Source organism: Hyaena hyaena, unplaced genomic scaffold (assembly GCF_003009895.1).
Source record: "Hyaena hyaena isolate Hyena2069 unplaced genomic scaffold, ASM300989v1 scaffold_180, whole genome shotgun sequence".
NCBI lineage: Eukaryota > Metazoa > Chordata > Mammalia > Carnivora > Hyaenidae > Hyaena > Hyaena hyaena.
Genome location: NW_024080811.1, coordinates 1,190,505 through 1,217,730, shown reverse-complemented (window position 1 = coordinate 1,217,730; position 27,226 = coordinate 1,190,505). Strand labels below are relative to the sequence as shown.

Genomic DNA, 27,226 nt, shown 5'->3' with positions numbered 1-27,226 from the left:
ATGCTTTTTATCTGTTTACAGTTCTGTAGGTCAGAAGTCCATGACTGGGTTCTCTGCTTGGGGTCACATAGGCTGAAATCAAGTCAGGTAGGCTGGGCTCTTGTTTGGCGCTTCTACAGAAAGAATGTTTCTAGGCTCTTTCAGTTTGTTGGCAGAATTCAGACCCTTATGGTTGTATGACTGATGTCCCCATTTCCTTGCTGCTATCATAGGTCACTCTAAGTTCCTAAAAACTACCCACATATTTTGGCACATGGCCCACTCCTGACTAGCAATAGTGCATTGAATTCTTCTTTTTCTTGGAATTTGACTTCCTATTTTGCTATAAACCACACAAATTCTGCTTTCAAAAGGTCTGTGTGATTAGACTTGCAATGACAGTCTTCCTTTTGATTAACCCAAAGTCAAATGATTATAGCCTTAATCACACCTGCAAATCCTTTTTGCTAGGTAAGGTAACATCACAGATGTAATATCTCATGTTCACAGTCTAAGGTATTAGAGTGGGATGTCTTGGAGAGCTGTTTTAGGATTCTGCAAACCATAATGATTTAAACAAGCCATCTGGCTCTGGCACAGTTAGATTGACCAACTGGGTTGTAGGTAGGCCTGCGTGTTGCATGTGTTGACCCTCATCGATTATGCATTTAGAAGTGAGCGATAAAGGTATAAAGTGCTCACCATTCTTTCAACAGATCTTTTGAGCACTGACTGTGCAGGTTAGATACCATCTTAAGCGTTAGGGATATTAATAAACAAAATCTACTTTTGTGGAGATTATAATCTAGTCTTCTTAGTAAGGAAAAGTGTCTTAGGACCAGCAATGTAAAAGATTTTCTATAGGACTTAAAGTGAATGGTGCCTGACAGAAAGTTGACATTTAATTTTTTTCTTACATCTGCATCTTTCAATTGAAAGGACACATGCAAGAAAAAAAGTAAGATTCAATAAAGATCTTCCTGATCCTCAGAAGGGAATTGAGAAACAATCCCTGGAAAGTATTCATAACAGTGTTTCCAGAATTTCAGGTCTGCTAGAATACTGTCTAGCTAATCCAATTATGTTAGTAGGATGCCCAAATCATCTCAATGTAACATGAAAAATGTGCAGTTATGGCAATGAGCAACTTTTAGTATAATGAGTATTAATATAATATGTTTAATTTGTGATGAATGGCATTTAAAGCTTCAAATATGAAGAGAAAGGGATGGCACACTATTCTTGAAAGTTGATTAGCCTGCTGAAACAGTGTCTTGCATATAATTGCTGCCTTAACAATAATAGTTGATTTTGTTGGCTTGAAGGATAGATAGGATTTAGTCAGAGAGAGAGGAAGAAGAAACGGAGTGCAAAAGTTCAGAGATGAGTTTGGCTTTTCCTTGACAGGACAGAAGTTAGCCATAGAAGAAACACCAGTGATAATCCATCTTTAACAAGTGTTTGAGTATCTCGTGTATTCTAGGCACTGTTAGCCAATATGAATACATCACTGAACAAAACAGATAAAAAAAAAATACCTGCCCTTAAAGAACTTACATGTGGTAAGGGAGACAGAGAATAGTAAAGAAGTAAATTATATAGTATACTAAAAGGTGATAAAGCTACATAACAAAAAAAGAGAATCTGGAAGGGGGAGTGGAAAGTGGGTGGCAAATGGCTTATTTCAGCTGATTAGAGAATATTATAATGTCCTTGTCTTTGAAAAGCTAATTTAAATGCAGTCTGAAATATACCAAATAAGTGCAGTAATAAAAAGGAAGTTTTCTAATAAGTCATTTTCTGTCTCTCTCTCTCTCTAAGTAAGCTCTGTACCCAGCAGGGCTCAAACTCATAATCCCAAGATCAAGAGCCATATGCTCTACCAACTGAGCCAGTCAGGTGCTCCAGTCATTCTCTCTTTTTTTTTTTATAAGGTTTTTTTTTTTAATGTTTTATTTCTTTCTAGGAGAGAGAGAGAGAGAGAGACAGCGTGAGCAGGGGAGAGTCAGAGAGAGAGGAAGACACAGACTGAAACAGGCTCTAGGCTCTGAGCTGGCAGTCAGCACAGAGCCCGACTCGGGGCTCAAACCCACGAACCGCGAGATCATGACCTAAGTGAAAGTCGGACGCCCAACCGACTAAGCCACCCAGGCGCCCCCAGTCATTCTCTCTTTTAAGTTGTGCTTCAAAGATAACTGGTTTGGGACTTGGTGTGATAATGTACCCAGTGCTACCGCAGTAGTCTTTGCTTGTGTGCCGTCCTACCTATTTAAGACCATGCAGGGATAACTTGTAAACTGGAAGATTAGTTCAATTTGTGGTCTTGTTTCAAATCAAGAAAAATGAATATTCTGCCTAGAGTTACATGCTAATCAAATGTTAGCGATTACTTAGGTTACTCCTGATTTCTCTTGTGGGTCTCCTGATGCATAAGAGCAAATCCACTGGCACTTAAAGATAGTTGCTGTAGATGGAGTGGTTTTTCTCCAATTTTAAAAACTGGCAGGCAAAATTTGACTCCTGCTTAAAATTCTTCCGTGGCTTCTCCCCAAGGATAAGTACCAAGTTCTTAAAATGACTTTTGAAGTCTTTTATGCTCCGGTTTGGGCTTACCTCTAACCTCATCCCTCTTTACAATGCACTTTATTCCCCACTAGGAGGAAACTACTTCTGTTTCTAGAAAAGACCCAGTGTTAGCTCGGAACTTCAGCATATGCACTCTTCTCTGGCCAACTTTTCCCCATGCTTCGTGTCTCAACTATCGCTTCCTTCAGCAAACTTTTTCTGACCTCTCAAATACAACTTAGGGGTCCTTATTATGTGCTCCCATGATAAACACTTCTATCATGATCTTTATCATGCTCTTCAGTTGCTGGTTTTCCTCTACCCCACCAGTTTTGGAGGGCTGGTGCTGTAGATACTCAGTGCTTGGGATAATTAAGCCTGAGACACAGCTAATTTTCTGCTCTACTTCCATTTTCCTCTTCCTGATCAAAAGCAGTAAGGTAGTTTTTGAGATATAAGTAGAAGACTATTGGGGTATTTTGGGGTAACTTACCTGATGCAAGCATTGACCTTTTCTCCTCCTTTTTTCCTGGAGTATGGTTAGGGTTCCTAGAAATAACAAGGACAAAGAGCTATGTTCACGTGGTAATGAACATGAAGATAAAACCACATACTGAGGATGGCTGAACAGAAAGAGAGAAGGCGACTGGATCATTGATGGCATTTTGGCTTGCCATTCCAGCCCTGGGCTATCTGTGTCTCCAAACTTATTATTAAATGAGGGCAGGAATTTGTAATTTTTTCATTCATATCAAGAGTGGGTCATATCAAGGATGGTTAGCTTATTTGGTTAAGCCTTTTTGTTTAGGATTCTGTCACATGGAGCCAAATGCAGCCCATAAGTGGTATGTTCAGTGAATGAACAGTATACTGTTACTAATAATAGCTCATTTGTTCATTGCTTACTATAAATTAGAAGGTGAACTTTGAGAGATTCTAATAGGTAAAGGCTAGAGAAGACCAGTCCTATATGAAGGAATGGCCAGAAGTGTGTGAAGGAATTTAGAGGAAATTCATCTTCTTTCCATAAGAAGAATGTCTCAGCATTAAGAGCTATTCCAGGGGTGCCTGGGTGGCTCAGTCGGTCAGGCGTCCGATTTCGGCTCAGGTTATGATCTCACAGTTTATGGGTTCGAGCCCCGTGTTGGGCTCTGTGCTGACAGCTAGCTCAGAGCCTGGAGCCTATTTCAGATTCTGTGTCTCCCTCTCTCTCTGACCCTTCCCTGCTCACGCTGTCTGTCTCTCTCTCTCAGAAATAAATAAAATAAAAAACATTAATTAAAAAATTTTTTTTAATAAAAAACAGGACCTGTTCATTTCTTGCTTCCTAAGGATTTAGGTCAGATCTCATTTAAATATTGCAACACAAATGCAGAGTCCCCCCGCCTTTTTTTTTTTTTTTGCACAATTGTTAAACTTACATTAAATCTCCCTGTCCCTCTCTCTCTCTCTCCTCCTAATCAATCATACCTTATTTCTCTGAGGACAAAATATTCCTGTCTGTCCATCCATCCATCCAACCAATTCAAACAATTCTTGCATCCATATGTTTGCCATGTGGATCAGATACCAGCCACACCACAGCCCTTTCTAGGGAAGATTCTGGCCCACAGTTCTTACTGAAAGAGCCTCTCTGTGTAGCCTGTTTTACACTATGCTGATTCTACCAGGGCTGCGCAACTGCCCACAAACTGCCAAACCTTAAGTTGGCCAGTGTCTGAGGACATGTCCTGGGGCAGGAAGGTGATCTGGACAATTACATTCTTCAAAGGTTTGAACCAAGAAATACTGACAAAATGATATAGTTAGGCAGTCGGAAGAGAGTGAAGCTTGAAGGAAAGTAATGTGGTACAATAGGTGCCATGATGGTCCAGTGTTCTGAGAAAGCAGGAGCTGTGAGGATGCAAATCATGAAGCAAAGAAAATTATACAGAAGAAAGAATGTCAGTGAGAACTGGCAGAAAAGTGGACAGACACAGGTGCAGACAGCTGCTTGGGAAATAGCTGAACCCATTAATAATGTAAAAACTCACATCCATTGCTCCTCAGGTTCTTAGCTGCCTTGGATTCTGCTTCTTGGATCTCCAGTTATGAGACCCAGTTTTGTATAGATCCCCCTTCACAAGCGCTGGTTGTTTGGCATTTCCTAGATTCCTAAGCAGATGCACCTTTATGATAAATCCCTGCATTACATAAAATAAATTCTCTTGAATCAAAGGAGCCTATCAAGAACGTTCCCACTGAGTCAGCTGACCAACTAGTATCTCCTTGTTCAAGTAATCCTTTGACATTAGGACAATTTTTCCTCATCCAGTACTTCCTCATATTGTCCTTTAAAGCACTGGGTATGTGCTTGGATAGTTCCTTGGGAGAAACTCCTCACTGTGTCTGAACTTCAAATTCCAGCAAGGGAAGCCTCGCAAGCCTTCAGGGTCCAGGATGAGCCTTTGGCTTTCTCCTAAAATAAGAAACCAGGTAGAAATTGACAGAGTCACTTCTTCAGGTAAGTGAAGAAACCTATTTCCCAAGATGGGACAGAAAGGCATAGCCTAAAATCCCGAGCAGTATCACACCAGTAATGGTCATTTAAAAACACAGTCTGTGGCACAGAATTTGGGAGGGCCTGACAGACAGCTGGGGTGGAGTCCTTCACCCTTGCAAGGCAAGAGTACACATTCAGTTTCTCTCTTTGGGGTTAGACAAAATAATTTTTGCAGTAGATTACAAATTCTTGCTCCCAGATTCTATTTCAAATTTGGTTGGGGGAAATGCTTCAGAAATGTAATTTTCCCTTTGGTTGCAATGGTACTGTAAAGGAAGCCAAGTTTTTTTGGGAGAAGCTTATGCCTTTATTTGGGTAAGCCTTAAATGGCCAATGAACTTTTGAAGACTCTATCAGCTGGATAACCTACAATTATTCAGTTATAGATATATTTTCTTTTGTTATTCTAGGGCACCCATCAGTTCTTGGGAAATAAGTCCAATTGTTCAAATACCATATATATATATATATAGTTTTTTCTTCTTTAAGATTGTTTACTTATTTATTTTGAGAGATTATAGGGTTTGTTTGTTTAGTGTGTGCGCAGACAAGCAGGGTTGGGGGAAGGAGAGAGAGAATCCTAAGCAGGCTTCACGCGGTCAATGCCGAGCCAGATGTGGGACTTGAACTCACTCACAAATCAAACTGTGAAATCATGACCTGAACCAAAGCTGGACACTTAACTGACTGAGCCACTCAGGCGCCCCCACCCCTGCCTCATCACTTCCTTGGTTTTTAAAGTAAGCCACTCCCTTTAGTAAATTATCTTCTATGTTAAAATTGTTTTTCATTTTTAATTTTTTTTAATAGTTTATTTTTGAGACAGAGAGAGACAGGGGGGAGGGGCAGAGAGTGAGGGAGACACAGAATCTGAAACAGGCTCCAGGCTCTGAGCTGTCAGCACAGAACCCATCGTGGGTTTTGAACCCATGAACTGCGAGATCATGACCTGACCCGAAGTCGGATGCTCAACTGACTGAGCCACCCAGGCCCCCCTAAAATTGTTTTTTTTTTTTTTAAGTTTAGTTTTTCAACAATAGTAAAATTTTTCAACAGCATTTAGTAAGTGACAAATTATTTTCATACTTTTTATTTTACTTGGACTAAACAGATTTCGGTCACATTTTCTGACATTTTGGCTTTTTTCTGTTTTCATCATCTTGTTTTATGTTGGTCTCAGACTATCAATAACCAGTGTTGTGGCTGTACCAGCAGTTGGAGTTATTATTTTGATTGCAAGACATCCTTCAGCTCTTTAACAATAACTATCAGGAAACTTTGGTGGGGGGGAGAACCTGAAAATTATATAGCACACCTGGGGCCACAAAGCAAAGTCACAGAGTTAGAGAAAGTGACATTGCATGGCCTAGAGTTCTGCTTTTATTGGGATTGAGGGTGAGGGCCTAGGGTTTTGTGGGCTCTCTCTTTATTGGTGAATTTTAAATGTAAGAGTGGAAATTTATTAAAAACAATTTTTTTTTTAGTCTTTATTTGAGAGAGAGAGAGAGAGAGAAAGTGTGAATGGGGGAGGAACAGAGAGAGAGGGAGACACAGATTCCAAAGCAGGGTCCAGGCTCTGAGCTGTCAGCACAGAGCCTGATGTGGGGCTCAAACCCATAAACTGAGTTCATGACCTGAGCTGAAGCCAGATGCCTAACCAACTGAGCCACCCAGGTGCCCCAAGAGTGGAAATTTAAAGCATGGAAGAGTAAGAAAACAAGTGGCCCAAATAGTTCTTTATTTGAATCAACCAAGATTTCTAAAACAAGGGAGCCCACATCTGGGGGAGGCAGCTTGGTTCTTTAGCTAGTCTGTGTTCGAGATAGCCAACTGAGAAAAGGATGAGTCTTTGAAGTGGATGCCTCCCCAAAGCTCAAGTCAGGCACTCACATTACAAAAGCAAAACAAACAAACAACTCTCAGGGTATACCCTACACACTTCTTCATTTTTTTTTTTTTTATTTTAAAAAAGTTTATTTTTGAGAGACATAGCAAACGGGAGCGGTAAACAGAGGGAGAGAGAGAATCCCAAGCAGGTTCTGCACTGTCATCACAGAGCCTAATGAGGGGCTCAGACTCACAAACTGAGAGATCATGACTCCAGCCAAAATCAAAAGTCAGATGCCCAAATGAGTGAGCCACCCAAGGGCCCTAGTCTGTTTTTAACCTACCATACCTACCATCAGAGACATAAAGGTTTTGTAATAAATTTTAAGCTTTGAAATAAATTCTTAATTTTATTAGGGCAAGTATTTTTCCTTTTCCCTTTATATCACTATAATACTCAACCCTAGCTGACCTAAGAATCATTTGAACTCTGTCTCAGATTCTTATTCAGTTGGTCTGCATGGGGCCCAATTTGGGACTTTTAAAAATTTATGAATTAAGTAATTCTAACATGCAGGGATGATTAAGAATCACTGCACACATTACTTAATCTTTCCCCCTATTTATTCCTCTTTGTTACTATGTTCTCACTAATATGAAGTCTATTTAACCAGCAACAGGATATGTTTATTCATTTATTCAAGTCTGTTATTTCTGACAGTGAAGAGCTGCAATTTTCTTTGCATATGTTCTGTATGTCCCTTATAAGAGTAAGTCTTAAACATGTGGTATATTCAGATTAGTATATTACCAAATCAGGATAAAGTACAAATAAATCCAATCAATCTGATTTTAGAGTTTTGTATATCCTTGACCAGCTGCTCTGAGTTTACAGCTATAGATGTTTGGGTCCATCTTTGCATTGCTCAGAAAAGGATTCTTATTATTAGGCCAGTGGGGTCATTTCTGGTAGTTCTTGTTACCTAAGAACCCTACTAATATTAGCCAGCCAGTGGAGATCTTTTAGTTCACTGATTGAACTTAATATCTATGTGCTAGGGGCTGAAGGCAGATGAATAGGACAGTTTCTTTATTATGAAATATCTAGCAGTGAATTCACTATTTCAAGCTCTCCCTTGCCTCCTACAAGGGTCAGAATAGCTGAGCAAATGAATTCTAAGCTTGTGTTAGTAGAGTGTAGGGGTTAAGGACATTGTTCTTGGAGGCAAATAGCCTGGGATCATATCTTCACTTTATTAACTAGCCATGAGGCCTTAGGCAGTAACTTAGCCTCTGTACACATAGTCTTCTGTAAAAAGGGGTAGTAACAATATATATGTCATGAGGTTGTTATGGGAATTAAATGAATGATATATGTAAAGTCTTTAGAACACTATCTGATATATAATAAACACTTAATATATACTGTTATTATTTGGGGTACAGGGGGATTGACAAGTGGCACTACTAGGGTGATGAACAGAGTGCAGAACACAGAGGGAGACATTATTTAGGGCATCTTTAAAACCAATGTCTTCTTTTCCCTTCTCTTTCTCTCCTTTGTCCTTCCCTTTCTTCCACTTCTTCCTTCTCTCTCCTTCCTAACAGTTCAGCCCAAAATCCATTAGGTAGGCCCAAGGAAGGAATACTATGGACAATTATATACCAATAGATTAGAGAATACAGATGAAATCAACAAATATTTTAGAAAGACACAATACCAAAACCAACTCAAGAGGAGTCAACTAAATAGACCTATAACAAGTGAAGAGATTAAGTTAGTAATCAAAAACTTCCCATAAAGAAAAGCCCAGGCCCAGATAGCCTCATTGCTACATTCTACCAAACATTTGAAGAAGAATTAATACCAGTCTAACAAAACTCTTCCAAAAAGCAGAAGGGAGAGGAAAACTTTTCATCTCATTCTATGAGACTGGTATTACTTAGATATGAAAACCAAAGATATCACAAGAAAACTACAGATTAATATCTCTCAAAAATATGGATGCAAAAAATCCTCAACAAGATGCTAGCAAACCAAATATAGCACATAAAAAAGAACTATATATCATGACCACATGGGACTAGGAATGCGAAGTTGGTTTAACATTCACAAATCAGGTAGGGGTGCCTGGGTGGCTCAGTTGGTTAAGCATTTGACTTTTGATTTCAGCTCAGGTCATGATCTCATGGTAGTGAGATTGAGCCCCAAGTCAGTCTCTATCCTGGGCATGGAGCCTGCTCAAGATTCTCTCTCTTCCCTGTGCCCCTCCACTGTTTGCTTGCTCTCTCTCTCTTTCTCTTTCAAAAATAATAATAAATAAACAAGTAAATAAATAAATATCAATTAATGTAATACAGCATAGTGAAAGAATAAAAAGCAAAGCCACATGAACATCTTAATAGATGCAGAAAAAAAGCATTTGACAAAATCCAATATCCTTTCATAATTTAAAAAACTCAAAAAACTAAAAAAAAATGTCATCATCTTGATAAAGGGCATCTTCCAAAACCCCACAGCTAACTTATCACTAAATAGTGAATGACTAGATGCTTTCTTGCTAAGATCAGGAACAAGACAATATACATTCTCACCACTTATATTTACCTTTGTACCAAAAGTTATAGACAGTGCAATTAAGGAAGAAATAAAAGATATCCTGACAGGAAAAGAAGAAGTAAAACTAGCTCTCTTTGCAGATGACATGATCTTGTTGTATATGACAATCTTAAGAGGGGTGCCTGGATGGCTCAGTCTGCTAAGCTTCCAAATTTGTTTTGGGTCATGATCTCATGGTTCGTGATTCCAAGCCCCACATTAGGTTCTCCACTAACAGTGTGGAGCCTGCTTCAGATTCTCTCTCTCTCTGCCCTTCCCCTACTTGCATTCTCTCTCTCTCAAAAATAAATAAATAAACTTAAAAAAAGAAAATGCTAAGAAATTTACCAATAAACAAATTCAGCAAGATTGAAGAATTCAAGATCAATATACAAAAAAATTGATTGCATTTCTATCGCATGCAATGAACAAGCCAAAATGAAATTAAGAAAACAATTTCATTTATAATAGCATCTATAAGAATAAAATACTTAGAACTAAGTTTAACAAATAAGTGCAAAATTTATACTCTGAAAACTATAAAATGCTGTCAAAAGAAATTACAGAAAATGTAAATATTTGAGGAAACAGCCCGTGTTCATGGATTGAAAGGTTTGATATTGTTAAATGGAACTACTCCCCAAATTGATCTACAGATTCAACATAATCTGTATCAGAATCCTAGCAGACTTTGAAATTTATAACCTATTTCTAAAATTCATATAGAAACTCAAAGGATCCAGAAGAACCAAAACATTCTAAAAAGAGAAAAACAAAATTGGAGGATTCACACTTATTGATTTCAAAACTTACTACAAGGCAACAGTAATCAAGAAAGTGTAGTACTGGCATAAGGAAAGACATGTAGATTAGTGGAATAGAATTGAGGATCTAGAAGTGAATTTATGTGCCTGTGATCAACTGGTTTTAACAAGGATGCCAAGACCATTCAATGTAGAAATGAAGAGTCTTTTCAACAAATGGTGGTGGAACAACTAGATAGCCACTTGCAGAAGAAGCAAATTGGATCCTTTCTTCATACAATTTATAAAAATTACCTCAAGGGGCGCTTGGGTGACAGCTGGTTAAGCGTCTGACTTGGTTTCGGCTCAGGTTATGATCTCATGGTTTCATGAGTTAGAGCCCCACATCTAGCTCTCTGTTGGCAGCCTGGAGCTTGCTTGGGATTCTCTATCTCCCTGTCTCTCTCCCTCCCCCACACATGCTGTCTCTGTCTCTCTCAAATAAATAAATTGAAAAAATTAACTCAAAGGGGATTAAACACCTAATGTAAACATTAAAACTACACAACTTTTAAAAGAAAACATGGGAGTAAATCATCACGTGTTTGGATTTGGCAAAGGATCCTTAGATTTGACACCAAAAGCACAACAACAAAAGAAAAACAGATAATTTGGATTTCATTAAAATTAAAAACTTTGGGGGCACCTGGGTGGCTCAATCGGTTAAGTGTCCGACTTTGGCTCAGGTCTTGATCTCACGGTTCGTGGGTTCAAGCCCCGAGTTGGGCTCTGTGCTGACAGCTAGCTTAGAGCCTGAAGCCTATTTCAGGTTCTGTATCTCCCTCTCTCTCTGACCCTCCCCTGTTCATGCTCTCTCTCTCTCTCTCTCTCTCTCTCTCAGAAATAAATATTTTTAAAATTTTTTTTTAATTAAAAACTTTGACACTTCAAAGGACAGCATTGAAAAGTAAAAAGAACAATAGAATGGGAGAAAATATTTACAAATCACATATCTGATAAGGGAGTGGTATCCAAAATGTGCAAAGAACTTTTACAACTCAATAATAAAGATAAATAGCCTGATTAAAAAAATTAAAAAAGGATCTGAATAGACATTTCTCTAAGGAAGATATGCAAATGTATAATAAGATCATGAAAGATACTTGACATTATTTGTCATGAGGGAAATGTAAATCAAAACTGTAATATGCTATCACTTCATCAGGATGGGTTGACTCAAAAAGGCAGATAATAACACATGTTGAGAATATGGAAAAATTCAAACCTCCTGTACTGCTGTTGGGGTTGTAAAATGGTGTATCTACTTTGGAAAACAGTCTGTAAGTTTCTGAACAATTAAACATATAGAAACAATTTCACTCTTAGGTATATACCCAAGAGAAATGGAAACATGTATGACAAAAAATATGTGCAAATGTTTATACATTATTCATGGTAGTCAAAAGGTAAAAGCAACTCAAATATCCATCACCTGATAATTGATAAACAAAATGTAGTATGTCCATAAAATTAAATATTATTTGGCCATAAAATGGAATAAAAACATTGGCACATGCTACAACATAGATGAATCTCAAAAAAATTATGCTAAGTGAAAGAAGCCATTTGCAAAAACCCATATGTGATTTCATACATGTGGAATATCTAGAACAGACAAATCTGTAGAGACAGAAAGTAAATTCGTCATTGCTTAGGAGTGAGGATGTGGAGGAGGATGGGGGATGTTAGCAAAAGGTACGGTTTTCTTTTTGAGGTGATGAAAATGTTCTAAAATTGGCTATGTGATAGTTGCACATATTTTAAAATATACTAAAAACTATTGAATTGTATACTTTAATTGGGTAACTTATATGGCATATAAATTATATCTTAATAGAGATGTTAGAAAATTCTGAGAAAAAAATGGCAATTAAATGGAACATTTGGTTTTGGACTGGAACTTTTAGCACTAAAAGACATTTTGGGAATGATTGAGGGGACTGAATGTTGTCTGGGGATGTACTAACAGTACATTAACTATTGCTTTTAGTACATTAACTAAAATCAGTTAATTTCCTGATTTTTATGGTTATATTTCAGTTGTTCAAGAGAAAAAGCTTGTTTGTAAGAAATGTACACCAAAGTTTTTGTTGGTGAGAGGGCATCACTGTAGGTAACTTACTCTCAAGTGTCTAGGGAAAAAAGATTTTTTGCAACTTATCTGTTAAGTTAAATGTACACTAAAGTTTTTGTTGGTGAGAGGGCATCGCTGTAGGTAACTTACTCTCAAGTGTCTAGGGAAAAAAGATTTTTTGCAACTTATCTGTTAAGTTTGAGGCTATTTCAAAATATAAATATACATATATATTTTTAAAGTTTGTTTTTATTTATTTTGAGAGAGAGAGAATGCATGAGGGGGGATGGGCAGAGAGAGAAGGAGAGAGAGAATCCCAAGCAGGGTCCACACTATCAATGCAGAGCCCAATGGGGGACCTGAACATACAAACGGTGAGATCACCACCTGAGCCAAAGTTGGATGCTTAACTGACTGAGCCACCCACTTGCCTCAAAATATAAATATATTTTGGAAAATACCTGATTTAATTTTTTAAATGTGAGGTTAGGGATGGAATATTGGATTCTCAGCAACCATAGGGAACTGAACACTCATGATCTAGTCTGTCTATGGTGGGAATGGTGGTGGTGGTGGTGGTCTTATCCTTTGACTTTAAGAAAGAAAAGAGAATTACTATTAACACAATAGAAGAGAAATAGTTGAAGAAATCAATTTATTTGAAAATAAATGCTTCTTTATTGAAATTTACATGTTTTAGCAGGAATCATTGATCAGTAGCCAGTGGAAAATACCAGACGACTTTTGGAAAATGCTGTTAAAAGCCTGTCAGCTCATCGTCCTCACTTTTGCCAGTCTGGTAACCAGTAAGTGTCAAAGACGAATCTTGTACTGGAAGACCTTTGAATACTTTAATGTGAATATACCTATTATCACCTACTTGCACCTAAAAGATAAAAAAAGAAAAAAATGAAAAGGAGATTCATTCAAACGGACCTCTGTCAAGTGAAAGATCTACAGACTATAAAACTTTACTGAAATAAGCTTTTTGGGAACAGCATTTCTAGACCAGCATTCTTAGACCCTTGATTTTCATAAGTCTGTCATCTTATTTTATGAGGAAGGGTATGGCAAGAGGCACAGGCCCTTATTTTATTTTACTTTATTTTATATTATTTTATAATTTCCTCCTGTTTGGGCACAAATGAAAGTTCAGAATTGCATTTCATTTTCAAAGATGCACAGAGCAAGAAAACAAGTGACCATCATTTTGTTGATTTTGTTTTCTGACTTCCAAATTGGGACGTTTTATTTGCCACATAGTTTGAGAAGGGAGGAGAAAATCAGAATTATCCTAGAAATTTTGGGATGTGTGGTGCTCATATCTATATTAGAACCTACTTTATAAGTGCCCCCTAGTATAACTGAGCAGGGCCCAGGAAGTGGACCGTGTAGTGTCCCTCCTAAAATAAAGGGATCATGCTGGGAAGTCATTGGTATGAAAATTGAAATGGTAGTTTGGGCATGAATCTGCGACCTAGAAAATCATGGTAGGAATTTCTACCTTTGTTCTTGGTTGAAACAATAAAAATTTATCTTATAAGAATATTTTTTTATATTCTGATATTCCTTCCTAATTAATAAATACCATTATCAAATGTTTACTATGATTCAGAGGCTATGATGAGCAGTTTATATACTTCTTACTATAAGGCCTGAAGAAAGGTGGAACAAATGACAGTTTTAGAGATGCAGAAGCAGATTAGGAGACATAAAGTAATTTTCCATAAGTTTCTCAGTTAATATGTGACAGAGTCAAAATCGAAATCCAAACTCTAACATTGATGTTCTTTTCACTCCACAGTGTAACCTTTTAAACGCATTTATTCTGTACTTGGAACAGGGCATCAGCCTTTTTATACATTATTAGATGCAGTACAGCCAGAAGTTAAGCATCAGACCATCTGGATTCAAATCCTAGCTCTGCTTTTATAATTGTTTGACCTTATTAGTTACTCCATCTCTCTGGGGCTCCATTTTCTCATCAGTAACACAAGGGAAATGATCATACTTATCTCAAATTTGTTGAGAGGATTAAAAGAGATAGTACATTCCCAGTTCTTAGAGCACATTATAAGTGCTCAGTAAATTTCTAGTTCATTTATTCCACACAACACCTGGCAAAGTAGATTATTATTTGCACAGGGAAGACAAGGGCATTGAGGCTCAGAGAAGATGAGCAACTTCAATTACACAAGCACTGACTAGTGGAACAAGTCAAACAAGGGTTCAAGGGTGCCAGAACTGTCTGACACCAAAGCCTGCAGCCCTTCCATTCTACCACCTGCCTCTTAATAGATACTTGAGGAAGAACAGAGGTCACATCACCAGCAAGACCTTAAATGTAGAGAGTGGTTCAAAGCAGAGATCAACAACTAGATAAGATGGCCAGGAAGTAATGAAGGGACTGTAATCCAGTAGTACAAATGTGACCAGGCAGGTGGTCTTAATGGAAGAAATTTTCAAGTTTTCTGATAAGCTTTTAAGGACATACATGAGCTGGTTAATATATGAACTTTATGAACTTGGGCTAATCATAAATTATTAAAACAATGATCCCAATTTTGATGACATGTTTCTTGTCTTTCAACAAAATCATTTTTAACTGGAGAACATTCTTTTTTAGCTGTGAAGAAAGCAGATTGAGAAGGGAGGAAACAATGCCAGCGCTTTCTGAGGATAATGCAGGATCTCATTCATGTGCACCACCTCAGCACCTGGCATGTACTAGGAGCTCAAATTTCCTATGCTTAGCTGGTTAGGACTATTTTATTTTTTGGCTCAAAACATTTTTCAAAAATGTTGTATCTTAAATGGTTATTAATTGTTAACGAGAAATAAGCCAGAGTGTATGTTGGTCAAATGGTTTTGTAAAGATTAAGTAAATGCATTTGAATGTCTGTTGTTATTATTTATTAAATCAGAATTGTCATCTCAATACAAAAGGATGAAAATGGTTCCTAAATATCTATGGTTGATTTGAAATGGTTCCCTCTCAACTTATCTTCTTCCATTATAACTGGATAGTGCATCATTTAATTTATTGATATAGCTATAAAATTAATCTTAACATTATTTTAAATGTTCCACTGTTTTAAACTACACCTACAGTGTCACAAATTGACTTCACTTATTTGAATTGCCAAAATTATTCAAATTGTGTTAATCAAAATGCTATGTAAAGGACAAAAGCAGTTTAAGTTATTTTCTCACCTTAAATTTTAGGACTTAAAGTCCTTCCTAAAATCCATTTAATTAGATATATAGAATCACAAAGCTTTGAGATAGAATAAGCTTCAAGATAGCAGTGGTCCAACTTCATGCCTTCAGGCAACTGAGATACTATCCCCCCACTTCCCATAAGAAGCAGCCATAGCCACAAATTAAACATGTTTGGAACTGTTATGAAATCTCTTTCTATACAAATTATGAAAATTTATAAAATGTAATTGTCATTTAGAAGGACTCAATATAAGAAAGCTTTCTAAATTCACAGGAAACATGGTATAAATATCCCATCATCTACCAAATTTGAGAGTCTACCACTTAGGAAGTTTTATGTGGAGTAAGCATCTTCATTTAGTACAAACAGAAGGGACAAAATATATGGCAGGGGTGACAGGGAACATCACATAAAATGAAGTACACAGTATCTTTTAGTGCCAAGGTGGATGTTGAACTCTAACCTTAATGTAGTAATTTATTCCAGCAACCACTTGAGTTTTGTACTCTATAGCTTCAAATTTCTGGTAAGTCTCATTTGTTTTTTCTTCAAGCTGAGATTTAACCTTAAGAAGAGAAAAGAGGAAACATGTTATCAAAGCTATATTGGACTCCATTTATGTGATTTACAAACCTGGAAACCTTGTGTTTCTGAAGGTCCTCACACATGATAATGAGAGCTATTTCCAGTATTTCAAGGAAAAGAAAGCATCTACCTTTAATAAGATTACATGAGCTAACTAAAATCTCAAACTTTGTTGCTTTAAGGCTGAATTTACATCAACTTGTGGCAATATAGCAATATGCTAACGTTTTCACTAGTAAAGCTTTAATATATATACCTTTGATTAATAAAGATGGGAGAGCTATAATTACTACTTAAATTTTTTTATTTTGAAATAATTTCAGACTCAAAGTTACAAAAATAGTGCCAAGATCCTTAATTTAATCACATCTCCAAGTCTCTTTGCCATGTAAGATAACACATTTACAGGATTCAAGGATTAGGATGTTGGCCACCATTCTGTCTACTACCGGCGGATTATAAGCTTTGTTGGCAGCATTCCCAAACCAGACATGACAAGGGTCTCAAACTCAATATGTGAACTTCCACTGGATCTACCAGTTTTCAGTATCAGTCCTTCATTCCTGCCCTCAGCTGGGCCTGAGAATGCTAGTGTCCACTGTGTTCTGACTCAGCTTCTGCTACGAGTAAATCACCAGAATTCTGTGAGGGTGGAGAATGGGTAATAGCTTATCTTTCAGCTTGGAAGAGAGTGAGAGGGAAGGATCTGGGGGCAAGCTCCTCATACAGATCTGTCATCTATTCTCCTGGTGTTAGCCTTATGTCTCACTCTTGTCATCATAAGTTTCTGGCATTGCTAGTACTTGGGCCATTTTGGAATTCTGCACCATGAATCCACTTACTTCTGGCTCATCATTCCCCTCTGTGGTTTCGGCTTTGTTTAGATGGTCCAGTAATTTTCCATTATTCACCTGTTTTCCATCTTCCAAAGTTTTGTCAGTATCTCTGCGGTGGTATTTGCCTATCTCGTGTTGTCTTTCTATTTGTGGCTTTGTACCCACAATATTTAGCCCACAATATTTTCCCACTATTTAGAGGGAAATAGATGTGTATGTTTGATATACTTTGTTTATTGGGAAGTTGTCTCCCTGCCCATCACTAAAGCATTTTACGTGTCTTAGGCAGGTCTCCCATGCATCTAGGGTTCTCCCAAGGCCATATCAAGTCCTTCCCTTCAGTGGGACAGAGGTACTGAATCCTTTTCTATCAGCACCTCAGTTTGGGTACCAGAACTGTTTTCAAAGATATAGACATTTCCAAACTCTTTGAATTCTCAGACTACTTTTGAGGCTACAACACTTCATGGACCACCACCCATTTCTCCTGTGACCTTCAGAATAGATGGGAAGAATGTGATATTGCTTTCTTGAGATGGAAAATAAAGCTCCAAAGTGGACAAAGGAAGGAGACAAATCATGAGGAAAAAAAGAAACCAAACAAAAAGAAATTGGAAGAGGTAGGGTGCAGGAGAGAGGGAAAAAGTAGACAGGAGTGCAGAGAGAAGTCAGATAAGGAGAGGAGTTACTGTCCTGTTGCTTCCTCTGTCTAACCCTTCTGAGCCAACACGGGGTACCAGTCAAGTTAGGAGCTGAGTTGGAAAGGGTTAATCTCTACACTAAACCCAACATTATCTATTTAAACCTCATTTTACAAATGAGGGACCTAAGGCTGTGAGGAGAACATGACTGCTAAGGCTGAAAAATTGTTAATTACAGCTATTTAAGGCTTTAAATCTCTTGCTTGATAGCTTAAGTACCTGATTTATCTGTGGCAGTGATCTGTATTCCTTCTGGTTTCCAGTCTTTTGGTCATGGGTTTGTTTGTTTGTTTGTTTGTTTGTTTACTGCATATCAGAAAATTTTATTTCTGTCTTAAAAATAGATCAAAATCTGCCACCTTTCCACTGAATCTATGTAGTCCACAAGTCCAGAGTTTTCCATAAGAGAGCTGATTTCAAATGTCCTGGTTTCTTTTGGGGAATGCACTGACACCTGTCAGACTGTGTGCCATGATTTCAGGTTCACTCTACTTATAACCTGTAGCCTTGCTCTCTCTTTCCAGTAGAACAGACTGTTATTATTCTAATGTTGGATGCTATGAACCTGGGGTCATGAGACAAGCTGAGGAGCAGGAAAGGGGGAAGAATAGGAAGGAACTGGTCAGTGAAACCTTAATTTTCAGAAGGCAACTTGGTGCTGAAAGACTCCCCAAGGATGGGTTCTGGGAGGGTGAAGCCAGTTGGGAGTGGTGGTCTGGGACCTGGTGGTACATAGACAGACCTTGAGCTGAACACAGTTGGCATTCACCTTCCTCAGCCTGCCATGCATGCTGGTGGCTGAGATGCTGGAAGAAGAAACAGTGTGGGTTTGTCACTTGGGCCCCAGCCAGTGGATGGATACTGTCAGGAAGGAGCAGCTGGTAAAATACAATTACCCTAGAGCTGTTTAAGTGCTTTTTGTTGTTGTTGTTTTGTTTTTGTTTTGTTTTGTTTTTATTGCTACAGAACATGAATCTTGGTGAATTGTTAGTTCTCTGGGATCTGAGGATTTGAGCCATGCTCCACCCAACGCCTATGGTTTTTCCCTATCTGTAATCATTCTGCAGAAACATTGGGCTACGCATAATTTGGGGAAGAATGGATAGAAAGGTGATAGAGGCAACATGGGTAAGCCATATTTGGGGATGTTTTATAGAGTAAGGAAGGAGAGTTTGGGCAGTAGCATGAAAGTATACTAGGACTGATGAGAGGTGACTTATAGACATTTGTCATCTGACCATGTTTTGAGGGAAGGGACAAGTATGGGGCAAGGCAACCGGTATAAGAAATGATGGCACCTGACATAAGAGAGGAAAGGTTGACTGAAGAACGGAGGGAAGAGTCTTACACTGGAAGGAGGAATGAGATCCAGCAAGAGATAAGGAAATCAGAGTGTTCTTGCACCAGATGAATACAATCTTTTAAGAGAAGAAACTGAGATACCTGCTGGAGGGGTCTTGGGGATGGAGGGACTGAGGAACCAAGGAGAAATAAGGTCCAGGTCCACCTTTCTGGGGTTTCTAGAAAAGGGCCAACAGGATATGGCTGAAAGGTTGTTCTGGCAGACCTAGGGTCCTGTTGCTGTTGTTTGCTGGCATGAATTCATAGATTTGTCGTGATTGAGTTTCTGTGGTTCTGCAACTTCCTTGAGCAAAGTTCTCTGGATCTGGAGCACAAGCTGAAGAGAAGTGGTGGCAATGGGAGTGATCTCTAATTGAGGACCTGAATGCCAGAATTTCACAGGGTCAACAGAAATCAGGGCTGGAAGAGTGAATGAAGCCATCCACTATGGGTCCAGGCTGGATGAATGCTCAAGTTGGTCTAGGCATGCTCTGATGATGAAGAGGAGAGGGTGAGTGCCTGAAAGATTGTAGTATGGCTGAATGACAGGCTATCTGGGTGTGAGGCAGTGGGAGAGGTGATTGACAAGGAAGCTGTTGTCAGAATACAAATGTGTGGGTGAGTGACAATAGTGACATGCTAAGCTCTAGGGTGTGGTGTTCATGATGGTATGCATAGGAGGTATTTGTATGGTATTATGGTCTGTGCTTGCCAGGAATGGCATTCAGTAATTAAATTTGACGTGTGTGTGTGTGTGTGTGTGTGTGTGTGTGTGTGTGTGTGATGTATGTATCTACCTACGTGTGGATAATAATAGCCCTTGTTTCTAAAAACAATTGTTGAAATAACATTTCTTTCCTGCATATAAAGTTACTCAGAATTCTCATCCATTGGCTTTTTAACATATGATGTAACATAATGGATCAACAGTAATGATGTTGGGCTTTTTGCTGGTAGGACCACTCACTTGGTCGTTAATTACACATATTATGGTTTTTCATAAATGGGGCCAAGTATAGCTCATTATTTTCTTGAGTGTATCTCATCTCCAATCTATTTGTAAAATCTCTCTAAAGGCAGGAATCATCTTTGTGTCCCTCCTGTCCCTATAACATTTCACATGGTACTTGTACATAATGTTTTCTGAATGAAGAAAGCAGGGTTGTTTTTCTTCATGACAACTTGTCTTTCCAGAAAGGAAAGTGAATAGAAAAGAGGGATAGCAGAGATCTTCAACTAATACAAAGAATTCTGGGAAAGGGGATTTCTTCCATGTGTACTCTGGACCCAAGAATCAGTAGCATCCTTTAGTAATTAATACATGATACACAATTACTATTCAGTCTCTGTTATCTTCAGAATGGGGACACTCTTTTCTTCTGCCTTTGGAAATGTTCAAGTCTCCTCAACCCCAAGCTCTTTGTTTGAATTTCTTGTCTTTCTGACCTTGTTCAACATCCCTCTTTCATTTTGATGTCAAATTCCTTAAACCTGCAGTTCTCCTTTTTTCTTTGATGCTTTCTCCTCTCTGTGAGATAGCCTTCATCCTTCCTTTCCCTCCCAAATGGAGTCCTTCCTTTAGTTGGCATTCCACTAAGAAGCTTTTTGATACCGACAGGGAAAGCTGATAAACTTCAGCTCCTCTAAGAATACCTGCATTTTAACAGGTTATTAAAAAAATAAGAATACATAAAAAAATCAAAGAGATAAAATTACAAGGTAAATGACAGGTAGTAGTGGTCTTCCTTGGGACCCCCTAGGATCATACCAAGTGTATGACTACCAACACCTAACCCCTACCCATTTGCCTGGCTCTGACTGTGCACCTAACTAATTCTATAATCTTGAAGAAGGTGTTGATTATATTTCCTCATCTAAAAGTGGTTTTGGTAGTACCTGCCTGGGGAGATAAGTTATATAGTTGATGGGATGTGCTTCCTAAACTGACCATTCCTCCACCTTCTAATACTTAATTGGGAATTGCCCCCTACGGTGCTCCTGTAAGAGGGGAGCTAGCTAAATGATAACTGGGAGCTTAACACTTGAGAAGCAGAACTACCATCCAGTAATTATTCACTTGAAAGTTATGAACTTTGGGGCATCTGTATGGCTCAGTCAGTTAAGCTTCCAACTTCAGCTCAGGTCGTGATTTCATGGTTTGTGAGTTCGAGCCCTGCATCAAGGTCTCTGCTGTCAGCACAGAGCCTGCTTTGGATTCACTGTCCCCCTCTCTCTGCCTCTCCCCTACTTGTGCTCTCTCTCCTTTCTCTCTCAAAATAAATAAACTTAAAAAAAAAATAAAGAAAGTTCTAGCTTTGATGGACAAACTCTAATGTCTTTCCTGGTTCCAAATCTATGATTTAAGAAATGTTTTATATTACATCCTGCTTATCTTGATTTCCCTAAATGGAGTGTAAACCCCTTGAGGGCAGGGGCCATGTCTTAAAGTCCTTATGTATCTTCTTTTAAAAAAAATTTTGTAATGTTTATTTATTTTTGAGAGACAGAATGTGAGCAGAAGAGGGGCGGAGAGAGAGGGAGACACAGAATCTGAAGTAGGACCCAGGCTCTGAGCTGTCAGCACAGAGCCCTCTTATGTATCACAATGCTGGTCACCTAAGAGATATTCAAGAAATGGTTCATTCATATTCATTTGTCAAATTGATTTAAATCTGAGGCTGGCTGCTTGCACAAATAAGGCAATTTGCCATACCATGTGTTTCCCTCAACCCACCTACTTCTCCATGTTCCTGCCACACCGTACAGTGGAAAAGGCAGGTGGTCAAAATCTGAAGACAGACCAGCTTCTTAACCAGGCAGTTATTAACTGCTTTGAATCTCAGTCTAAAATCTCACCTGAAAAATGGACATGATGATTTTCTTCCCTGCCCCAGGGATTATGATGATCAAATGAGAGGTTAGTCGAATGGATGACAAGGCTGCAAAGCACCTTTCTGGGGTGACATAGTTACTTATTAATATCTATCTCTCATTCTACCTCCTTAACAGGGTAAGCCTTGACGTAAGCAGCAAGAAACACACTTGCAAGTTAATTTCATAATTTAAGATATGGCTTACAGATGGGTGTTTTTAAGAATGCAAGGCCTTCTTATAGCTTTATAGCTTCTTATTAAAAAAATGATTCTTGGGGCACGTGAGTGGCTCAGTCAGTTGGGCGTCCGAGTTCAGCTCAGGTCATGATCTCACGGTTCATGGGTTCGAGGCCCCGTCAGGCTCTGTGCTGACAGCCAGCTAAGAGCCTGGAGCCTGTCTTCAGATTCTGTGTCTCCCTCTCTCTTCTGACCCTCTCCTGCTCATGCTGTCTCTATCTCTCTCTCAAAAATAAATAAAACATTTAAAAACTGTTTAAAGAAATTATTCTTGATTACAAGGTAGGCTTTTTAAAAATGATTAACATTTTCTGCACTCTCTCTATCAAATCTGTTATTCCCCATCTTTCTTACAGCTCTGGTCCCTGGAGAGTCTTGGGGCATTCTCTGGCGTCAGGGGTGATTTCAGGTAAAGATTTGAAGCAAATAACTATGATGCCTCATCTATGCATATTTCTTTCTTGTTTCCAAGACATTATTATGCACATCATCTTATTTCATCCTCATAGCTTTGAGGTCAGCAGAGCAAGAGGTGTGATCTTCATCTCACAAATGGAACTGAGATGTTTTTTTCAGTGCCTTGCTTTTAGAAAACCCATTTCCCATAGGTCTCCTGGATATTATGCATCTCTAGTCCTGTAGGCCAGTGAGGTCATGGATAGCAGCAGGGGCATCACCTGAGAGCTGGTTAGAAATACAGGCTCTCAGGCCCATCCCAGCCAGATCTACTGAGTCAGAATCTGCATTTTTAACAAGACTCCCAGGTAATTCATGTGCACACTGACCTGATATAGGGACTCAAAGAAAGTTATTAAGAACTTAATAGTATGCTTTACAAGAAAAATAAGCTGCAAAGTATTTTTTAAAAGAACTTTTAAAAGGGAAACATTTAGTCCCAAAGAACTAGTGTTAGAACTCCAGGCATCTAATCTCTAGAAAGTTTCCAGAGCCCTAACATAGAGGATTCTCTCATTCACTCAAGAAGCTGGTATTGTTTGCCAGTGTCATTGAAGGAAGTTTTAGAGAGAAAAACAAGGAATGATATAAGAAAGTAGTGTGACAATTTATAGGCCTAAAATGGTAATTTATATATATTTTCTTTTCATAAAATATGCAATACAATAAAATTTTATTATTTAAGTGATAGCTAATCAAACAACACTTAGAAAAATGTATCATCTTACTAAAAACATTGAGTGCTGGTTTCACCATAATCCATTTTGGAATAAGCATAGACTATGCCACTCCTCTTCCATACTAGTTTAATCGTCTTCTAAATATTAAGAGACTAAAATATTTTCTATTTATTCAAATTGGCAGGAAGTTTGTAAATGGATTATCTTTGCAAGATTGTTCTTCATTTAACCCATTAAAAAAAATTTCCCTGTAGAGAGGGTAAAGTCCAGTTTGTCAAATTGTTAGCATCCTCAGACTTTAATTACATGTTGGCTCCATTTGGTAAGATCAAAAAAGTTTCATCAGAAACTGAATTAGTAATCCTAGAATCATACACTGTAAGCCTATAAAGGTGTACACAGTACAAATTCTTCTTTTATAAATGGGGAAACTGAGGGAAGGGATCCCATCAGAGAAGGGATGTTACTTGACTAAGATCACTCTCATATTTGGGGTTATTAGAGGTTTCATCTGGAAAGGTTTTTAGTTGTAGAGAAGCCTGAACAAAACAACACAGTTCTCAGTGTTCCAATTTTCATGTTCACCCACACACTTAACACAGCAGACCTAGGAACCAAGATTTTGAATCAGTCCTTTTCATGAGATACATCAACTCACCTCATTAGCAATCTCCTGAATTTCTGGAGTGGCAGGTTTGGCTTCACTTAAGCCTCCAGGTATCATTTTGACTAACTGCTTCTTTGCTAGGCAGGATGCTGGAACTGAAGTGATCAGGTCAGCGTGGAGACTCTGGTTTTTAAAGAGTTCAACAAGCTCCGCCTCCAGAAAGTATTCTTTTTCACAGAGAGCAAATAGGCATAAGGAAAATGAATCTGTCTTGAAGCAAGCCATGCTGCTTCCTCAACAGAATATGCTAATAGGAATTTGGAAGAGTGAGGGCTGGGGACGGACAAACAGGTGTGCCCAACAAGTCACCTTGTCACAGGAGTCAGACTTCCTTGCATTCTCTTTGACAAGGGTTCATTCCTGTTGCATCTGAGGAATGAAATCTGAAGCCACAACCAGAGTTTCCTAATGTTTTAAAGCCTCTAACACAACATTTTGTATTTTAAGGGTATTTTTATTAATAATGTTAAGGCTGACTGTTTAGTATTTACCTGACTTTAAAAAGAAAGTAAAATGACCTATACGGAGAAATTTGGCTGGATATTTGTATTTTATCTTTTTTTTTTTTTTAACATTTCTAGAACTGCAGAAAAACACAAAAAATAAAAAAACAAACACTTATATTCATATTACCCATATTTAAAACTTTTAACATTTTATCTTACCTACTTTCCCTTTTCTTTTGTAGTTATTTTTAAGAAATAAAATATTACCAACCTCCCACTCCCCTCTCCCAAACTGCCCCTCCCCCAGAGGTAAACTACATTGTGAGTTTTACACATTTACTTAGTGTGTTTTTAAAAATTCACTTAAATTGTATGCTAAACATATATTCTGTGTTATGCTTTTTTCCTTCTCAGCATGTTTTTGAGTTGTTCCATATTGATACACAGACCAATGTAGTTTATTTCCTTTAACTGATTCTTGTGATAGATTTATCTATCCATCTATCTGTACATCATCTATTCTCTCTATCTGACTGCCATATGCTATTCCACATTTCACATACTTATTCCCCTATTGATGAAGACTTTGGTTGTTTCTAGTTTTTTACCCTTATAAACAAAATTGCATGTTTTCCCCTTTTGTACATGTGTGAGGACTTCTGCAGGCAAATTATCTAGAAACAAAATTGCTATTTTGTGTGAGTATTTATCTGTATTATTTTATTCAATTTTTGGAATATGTAACACATACATATGATTAAAATGTTCAAAAGAATTTACAGTATAAGGAATTCTTCACCTACACTTCCTCAGCCACTCTTCTACTCCCTAGAGACTATGGTCATCAGCTTCTGTATCTTTCAGAGATATGTACAAATATATAGATATTTACAATATATATGTACAAATAATATAGATAATTAGCTACGTAAATACATATACATGTGTATGTACTTTTCTTGTGTAAATGGTACAAATGGTACCCTATCACATAATCTATTATATGCTTTGCTTTATCCCTAACAATATATTTTGAGACTTTTTTATATTATTATATTATACAGTAATACTTTAATATAATTAATATATAATATGTTATATAAATTATATATTAGAAAAGTGGTTAATTCTTTATAATGTTTGGCAGGTGCTTGACAAATTTTTAGAGATAGGTAGGTATCTTACTGGATAATCTAAGGAGTGCCATGCAGATGCATGTCCATGGAATGCCCTCACCCATGTATTGAGAAAAATAGGAAATGTGAATGACATGGTGCTCACTTAAGTGGCGGCAAGTCACCTTAACACGTTGGCTCAGCTCTGGTCACAGATAATCCTTGACATTTTCCCGTGACCTTTCTAAGTCAGGTCCTCCTATATCCAGGCCTCTAACTTTTTTTCAAGACCCAGTCCATTTCTGCCTCTCTGTTTATCAAGTTCAGGTGATACTTATCTAAACTCCTCAGGGGTCAGGCATAGGGTAAGCAGCCTATCTTCTATTCTCTTGCTAGAGACTATGCCTGTTAATCTTGGGTAATCTCTCTTGATTCTCAATAATTTCTTTTAGAAGCAAAAACTACCCTCAAAGCAAATACTGCTTTTCTCTTTACATTTCCACAATATTCTAGCTCTTCTCAAAGGTAGTAATGGATGCTTCTGATAGGGAAGAGTCACATACAAGGAAGTGCAGAAAAGAAAAACACAACAATTACTATCTCTGTTAACTATTTAATTAAACACACAATAATTAAATGCACATTTTTTCTTTCATAGTTTATTGTCAAGTTGGTTTCCTTATAACACCCAGTGCTCATCCCCACAAGTGCCCTCCTCCATGCCCATCACCCCCCTTGCCCTCTCCCCCTCCCCCATCAGCCCTCAGTTTGTTCTCAGTATTCAAAAGTCTCTCATGGTTTCCTCTCTCCCTCTCCCCAACTATTTTTCCCCTTCTTCTCCCCCACGGTCCTCCATTAAGTTTCTCCTAATCCACCTGTAAGTGAAAACATATGGTATCTGTCTTTCTCTGCCTGACTTATTTCACTCAGCTTAACACCCTCAAGTTCCATCCACATTGCTACAAATGACCAGATTTCATTGTTTCTCATTGCCATGTAGTATTCCACGGTATAGATAAACCACATCTTTGTGATCCAGTCATCAGTTGATGGACATATAGGCTCTTTCCATGATTTGGCTATTGTTGAGAGTGTGGCTCTGAACATTGGGGTCCATGTGCCCCTATGCATCAGCACTCCTATATCCCTTGGGTAAATTCCTACCAGCACTATTGCTGGGTCATAGGGGAGTTCTCCTATGTTAATTTTTGAGGGATCTCCACACTATTTTCCAGAGCGGCTTCACCAGTTTACATTCCCACCAACAGTGTAGGAGGGTGCCTGTTTCTCCACATCCTTGCCAACATCCAGAGTTTCCTGATTTGCTCATTTTAGCCACTCTGACTGGCGTGAGGTGGTATCTCAGTGTGGTTTTGATTTGTATTTCCCTCATGATGAGGGACGCTGAGCATCATTTCATGTGTCTGTTGGCCATCTGGATGTCCTCTTTGGAGAAGTGTCTGTTCATGTCTTCTGCTCATTTCTTCACTGGATTATTTGTGTTTCGGGTGTAGAGTTTGGTGAGTTCCTTGTAGATTTTGGATACTAGCCCTTTATCTGATATGTCATTTGCAACTATCTTTTCCCATTCTGTCAGTTGCCTATTAGTTTTATGGATTGTTTCCTTTGCCATGCAGAAGTTTTTTATTTTGATGAGGTTCCAGTAGTTCATTTTTG

General features: G+C 38.2%; 1 protein-coding gene and 1 long non-coding RNA gene across 2 annotated transcripts; one reads left to right on the top strand and one right to left on the bottom strand.

The window, feature by feature from the left end:
• The first annotated feature begins 23 nt into the window (after positions 1 to 23).
• On the top strand, positions 24 to 15,255 carry LOC120237398. The gene is made up of 3 exons (XR_005529937.1): positions 24 to 87; positions 13,090 to 13,195; positions 15,016 to 15,255. It is a non-coding gene; the product is annotated as an uncharacterized LOC120237398 (long non-coding RNA).
• On the bottom strand, positions 13,028 to 24,071 carry CSTA (cystatin A). Its single transcript, XM_039240676.1, has 3 exons — positions 23,980 to 24,071; positions 16,076 to 16,177; positions 13,028 to 13,275 (listed from the first exon to the last, which is right to left on the bottom strand). The coding sequence occupies exons 1-3, from the start codon at positions 24,043 to 24,045 to the stop codon at positions 13,147 to 13,149; spliced, it is 297 nt and encodes a 98-aa protein (XP_039096607.1). The 5' UTR covers positions 24,046 to 24,071; the 3' UTR covers positions 13,028 to 13,146.
• Between the last annotated feature and the right edge of the window lie 3,155 nt (positions 24,072 to 27,226).